Below are 6,000 nucleotides of genomic sequence, written 5' to 3' on the forward strand. Positions count from 1 at the left end.
GGGGGCAGCCTCCCAGCATCTTTGTTCCAGGGGAAGCCCACTCTGGTACACCAAAGCTTCTGGCCCCAAGTTAGTAGGTTAGCGCAGGAAATCCAGTTTGCGTAATTCAAATATACCGTTGCAAAGAAGCCAGACTCTTGCAGCTCATGTTATATTCTTGAGTAATGACGAAAGGGGCCAGGTGGTAGCCGGCCAGCTGCAAATCCATCTCTGCTCCAGGTTAGCCTGCTTGACTGCAGGCCAAGTGACCACAGATCGCAGGCCACCTGGCAGCCAGCCCTCCCTAAATGGGGCATTAACAAGCCCAGCTCCGCCAGCAAGGGAGCCGCCTCTCCCAACTGGCAGCCGGGACGGGCAGCGCTCCAGGCGCAGGTGGCTGCCCTGGAGAGAGCAGAGGCAGGCCAGAATCATAGCCATCTTGTCTGCAGAGAAACAGGTGTGGGAAATTTGCCACAGCCTCCAAGCTGAAGCACGATTCTGGCTCTCCCAGACCATCTGCCACCCAGCAGAGCCCCCTGGGCAGGAGAGACAGGCTTCCTGAGCATCTCCTGCTGCTGCGAGGCTGAGCCTTCCCAAAAGGATCCAGGTGGCCCTGGTGGCTCGGTCCTAGATCCTGTGCAAGCTGGCTGTGGCCCTGTCTCTCTCTCCGCAGAGCCCAGGGATCAAGCCTCAGAGCTCAGCCCAAGCCCAGGCTGCTTAGCAGCTCCAGCCGGGAGGACATTCCTCTCCAGCCCAGGGTTTTGCAAGAAAGAGGGGCAAGCTCCTTGCAGAAGGATACTCTGCAAATGTTCGAGAGATCCCTCTTCTTCACATGCTCTAGGGCTGAAAACAGGCTATATGCCTGAGACCCCCTGGAACTCCAGCCTGACTTGAGGAAGGGAGTAGCCACAACCCTTGGACCCCAAAATTTGCTAGCTTTAATTTCCATCTGCCCTTTGCCATTTTCATTCAGTGCAGCCCAGTTAATCTGCCTCCCCCGCCTGCAAATCTCAAAATCCCCCCTTTGATGTCCCAGGCCAGCTTTTGCCTTCCACACTGCGATGTTTATCCAGCTTTTCCACAACCCAAAGTATTCGGAGATGGTTATCAGGCTCCTGGTTGCTCAAGGCGCCGCAGCCCCAGTGCCCCAACTGTTTAACCTCCCTCACGCAACGTGCTTTCCAGCGCCTTATCTCTCCCTCCCTGAATCCTCTCCAATTTGTCTGCCTTGGCCTTGAAAGGCAGCTGAGGCCTAAGCGGAGGAGGAGAGCGGGCCGCCCTCCGCTGCCGCCACCGCTTGCAAGGAGGAGGACGAGGAGGAGGACGGCAGCAACAGCGGCAGCAGCTGGCCCCCAAGAAAGAAAACAGACTGCAGCAGCCTTTGCAGAGATGCCACACGGAGAGCCAAGAGGCAGCGGGGTTAAATTACCAGGGGAGAGGGAGGGAAGCAAGGCTGTCCAGGGAAGCCAAAGAACCTCCTCTGGAGGTTTGCACAGAGCAGGCAGCCAGGCATCTGCCAGGAGGGTTGAGATGTGGGGAAGTCCTGCCCTGGGCACAGGTGGGGGGAGGGGAGGAAGACCCCCCCCCCAGGCCCAGGAGGAGACTCTCTCTCATTTCTTAAGGGAATGGCAGATCTAGATGCTATTTTATTGCTGGGCACAAATAGAAAAACAAGCACCGAGCAAAATGCGGATGGGCGGGTAGGATCCAACTCCATCAGAGCAAGGGGTTTTGCTTGCACAGTGGAATTGCTTTCTTCTTCTTCCTCCCCCAAGGAAAAAAGCACCTCTGAGCCCACCCCCAACGCCGCAGGCCCCTCCAGCCCAGGCCACTGGTCTCTTTTGCCCTGCTCAGGATGATGGGCGCAAAAGGAGAAGCGAGTCTCACATAGTTTTCTTCACCCTGAAATGTTCCGAGTTGCCTTAACTCTGGGGAGGACCAGAAAGTGTTGGTGATTCTTCACGACTGCTCAAGGTTTCAGAACACCGTGAAAATAGCCACACACAGAGAGAGAGCGCATTCTGAGAGGTCACAGAATCACCTCCATCTTTTACCGGTTCCCGCCCCCCCCCAAGCTCTGTCCTCCTTAAGATAGCCAGCAGAGGGAAGGCGGGGGGGGGGAGGGTTTGGCCGCTCAGTGGCCCCCTTCCACTCCCTTGGCATCAGCCCAGCGGCTCCCCACCAGCAGACACAAAGACACACACCAGGTTATCGACACTGCACAACTGCGTGTGTGTGCCTGCGCGTGCACACAACCCCTTTCCAGATACACAAACACCATGAGGCATGCACACACCCAGGCACCCGAACACTACACAAACGCCCACACGCTGCCATATGCTCCACGCTGCTGCTGTGCAAAATCCCCGTGGCCAGAGATGGAAATCTGGGCGCCTGCAGTGGCGCTCTGGAGGCCGGCACTTGCGCTCTTGGTGGGTCCCCCGGCAAGGAGGAAGAGGGACCCCACAGTGGGGAGCTGCCTCTTCCTCCTCCTGCCCTGGGGCCCAGGGACATGCACCCCAAACCACACCGGAAAGAGAGGGAGGGGGTCCCGGGAAGGAGAGCAGACCACTAGGCCTCAGCCCAGGAGTGACTGCAAGGCGGCCCGTCCCTCGCCAGTCCAGGTGGCCAAGCACAGGCCACCCAGTCACCCAGCTGGCAAGCGTCCTGCGGCAAACATGGAGCTGCCCACGTCCCCGGGGCAGGTGGACACCCCCAGCAGCAAGGACCCCATTCCCTGGGCAGTTTGGGAGCACGAGGGAGCGGGGGCCGGCCTCCACCTGCAAGCACCCCTTCACAGGGACGCGCACCCCCAGCCCCAGCCTGTCAGCCTGGCCCACCTCGCAGGGTTGTGGTGAGGAGAACACAGAGCGGGGGACAGTGGGACAGACGTGCAAAAGAAATAAATGCAATAAACCAATGTACGACCCACTTCTGACTCCAGAGCACCCAACACACAGACCTGCCTTGAGCTCCCCACATGACCCCCATAATGCGGGAGCACTGACCTCCCCCTTGACCACCCCCAGGCCTCTCTTCAGCCCCGCCCAACCGAACAGCCCCCAATTCCGCTCCGGGACGAGACCCCCTCCACCCCGACTTACTCTGCCCCTCGAACTTGCGGATGATGGTGTCGAGGAAGGTGTTCTGGGGGGCCACGTGCCCGCGCCGGACAGGCATGCTGTCAGCCCATGGGGGTGCCCGGCCTCCCCCGCCCCACGCGCAGCCGGGGCCGTCCGCGGTGTGCGAGGGGCGGCCCAGCGCTGGGGCCCGTCAAGCCGCGCTCTCCGGCCTCGGCTGCCCCCAAGCCGCGCCCGGGGCTCGAAGGGGCGCCCTGGGGCCAAGGGGGCCCTTTCGCGCTGCCGACGCGCAGTCCGGCTCCGGGGCGCTGCTCTCCCGCAGGTGTCGGGGCTCAGGCGGCGGAGGCGGCGGGCAGGGGGCGTCTCCGGGCGGCGCCCAGCCCCATGGGGGCGCCCCGACAGCGGCTGGCCCGGGAGCCCCGCCGGGCGGCTGCCGAGGGCCGAGGGAAGCCGCCGTCCGGCCCGGCGCCCCGCGCGCCTCTCCTGCTGGACGGGACGGGCCCGCCTTAGCTCGGCGGCGGCGGCGGAGGCAGCAGGAGCGCCCTTATTTAGGCAAAGGCGCAGGCAGCGGCGGGAGGGACCGGAGGAGGGACGGCAGGCCAGGAGGGGGAGGCGGCGGGGCGCCCGCTGGTCTCTCCGGCCGGCTGGCTGCTTCGCCCCGGGGGCACGTCTCCGCCTTCTGGTCCGCGCAGGCGAGGCTCCGAGCGCGGCGGCGGCGGCGGCGGCGAGGCCGGGCGAGAGATGCGCGGCGGCTCGGCGGCGGCGGAGGGAGAGCCCGGCCGAGGCGGAGCCAGAGCGCGCCGCGCAGCCAATGGAGGCGCCCAGCGCCGCGACGGACGGACCGGGGAGGGTGGAGAGAGAGAGAGAGAGGCGGCTGGCGGAGAGGGGGGAGCGGGGCTGCGCGGGAGCAGCTCCTGCGGGCGCGCAGCCCCGGAACCTCTCGGGAACGTCGAGACGCGGGGAGGCGGGCGAGGGCGCAGAGCCCGGGGAGACGCGAGATCGGCGTGGAGCAGACAGCGCGTCCCGGGAGTGCCCGCTCCCTCGGAGACCCCCCCCCTTCAAGGAGGTGCTTCTGCGCTTGAGAGGGGGCGTCCCCCGACCTGAGTCCCAGCCCGAGCGGTGCCAGGGAGGAAGGCGGGCTCCCCACGAGGCGTTGTCCGGGCTCCGGAGCTCGAAGGCCAAGGTCGGGGCTCGTGGCCCCTCCCGGAGCTGGCCTGGGGAGCCGGGTCAGCTCTTTGCTCCTCCTCGCCAGTTGGTGTTGGTGTGTTTGGGGCGGGGGGGAATTCACGCCCCACTTGGTAACCTCCATCTTTCGGAAGGGCGCTTCCTGCAGGGCTGCAGCGTTTGACAGAATCCTAGCATTGCAGAGTTGGAAGGGACCCCAGGGGTCATCTAGTCCAACCGCTTGCCAGGCAGGAAGTCACAGCTAATCACCGTTGCATCAACCAATTTTGTTGTTTTTCTTTAGTCGTTTGGTCGTGTCCGCCTCTTCGTGACCCCCTGGACCAGAGCAGGCCAGGCCCTCCTGTCTTCCACTGCCTCCCGCAGTTTAGTCAAACTCATGCTGGTAGCTTCAAGAACACCGTCCCACCATCTCGTCCTCCGTCGTCCCCTTCTCCTTGTGCCCTCCATCTTTCCCAACATCAGGGTCTTTTCCAGGGAGTCTTCTCTTCTCATGAGGTGGCCAAAGTCTTGGAGCCTCAGCTTCAGGATCTGCCCTTCCAGTGAGCACTCAGGGCTGATTTCCTTCAGAATGGAGAGGTTGGATCTTCTTGCAGTCCATGGGACTCTCAAGAGTCTCCTCCAGCACCAGAATTCAAAAGCATCCCTTCCTCGGCAGTCAGCCTTCTTCATGGCCCAGCTCTCATAGGTTCCGTCAACTGATTGACAACTTTTAGTCAACAAAAAAGAATTCCTCCCTAAACACACATAAACCAGCCAGCAGACATAAAAAATATTTACTGTAGGAAAAAGCACCCCCATTTAGCTGAGAAAATGTGCCCCACAGAGCCGAGTGTGAGGACTTTTGATCGAAGAGGGGACTGGATCAGGCCAAAGGGGTCCTAGCTAGTCCAGCATCCTGTCCTCACGGGGACCAGCCAGAAACCCTAAAGGAAGACCCACATCACAACGTTTGTTTTCAACCCGCTTGTGGAGACTATCAGAGGTCACAAAGAAAGGAATATACGATAACAACAAGAAGATGAAGAAAACAATAGAGAGAAGATTGGACAGAACTGTGAATACTATTTGGACAGAACTGTGAATATTAAAGCAGCAGCAAGAGAGATGTTTGGATCCCTTTCTGAGCTCGAAGTATGGGTACCCCCAACAAAAACTTAAAAATTTGGCTTTGTAATTTGGAATTAATGTGATTTGATTGGTTTGTTAATAAAAATTATTTGAAAGAAAAAGGTAAACCCACATCAGGATCCGAACTCGCCTCCTGGGGCTTCCAGCGACTGAGACTCAGAAGCATTGCTGCCCCCTACTGTTGAGGCAGAGCATAGCTAGCAGCCACTGACAGCCTTCCCCTGCTCCTGTTTCATTTGTCTAATCCTCTTTTAAAATCATCCAAGTTGGGGGAAGTTCCACCGTTCAGCATCACTGGAAGTTCCAGCTGCAACCTTTTTTCATAGGGGAGTCGCTCAACCCCTTGATCATTTTGGTTGTCCATTTCTTGACCTTTTCTAACTGCAATGTCCTGTTTTAGGTGAGTGAACAAGAATTATACCCAATATTCAAAGGCGGTTTCATCATAGATTTGTATAACAGCATTATACAGTTTTATCAGATTATCTCAGTGACTGAACTATAAATCCCAGCAGCCCAGGAGCATGGCCAGTTGCCAGGGATGATGGGAGTTGTAGTTCCGGGTGACCTGGAAGGCTCCCCCCGCCTCCTCTGGGGCCACCATCTCTGGTCTTCCCTGGGGATGCCA

At 59.9% G+C, this 6,000-nt stretch overlaps 1 protein-coding gene across 1 annotated transcript in view; it reads right to left on the minus strand.

The window, feature by feature from the left end:
• KCNH2 (potassium voltage-gated channel subfamily H member 2) overlaps positions 1–3,233 on the minus strand; it is a 91,647-nt gene extending 88,414 nt beyond the window's left edge. Inside the window, exon 1 of the mRNA XM_082192188.1 lies at positions 3,084–3,233. Coding sequence (XP_082048314.1) covers positions 3,084–3,159 — 76 coding nt within the window. The 5' untranslated portion in view covers positions 3,160–3,233. The remainder of the gene's footprint in view (positions 1–3,083) is intronic.
• Between the last annotated feature and the right edge of the window lie 2,767 nt (positions 3,234–6,000).

This window comes from Podarcis vaucheri, assembly GCF_965113315.1.
Source record: "Podarcis vaucheri genome assembly, chromosome: 12".
NCBI classification, from domain to species: Eukaryota; Metazoa; Chordata; class Lepidosauria; order Squamata; family Lacertidae; genus Podarcis; species Podarcis vaucheri.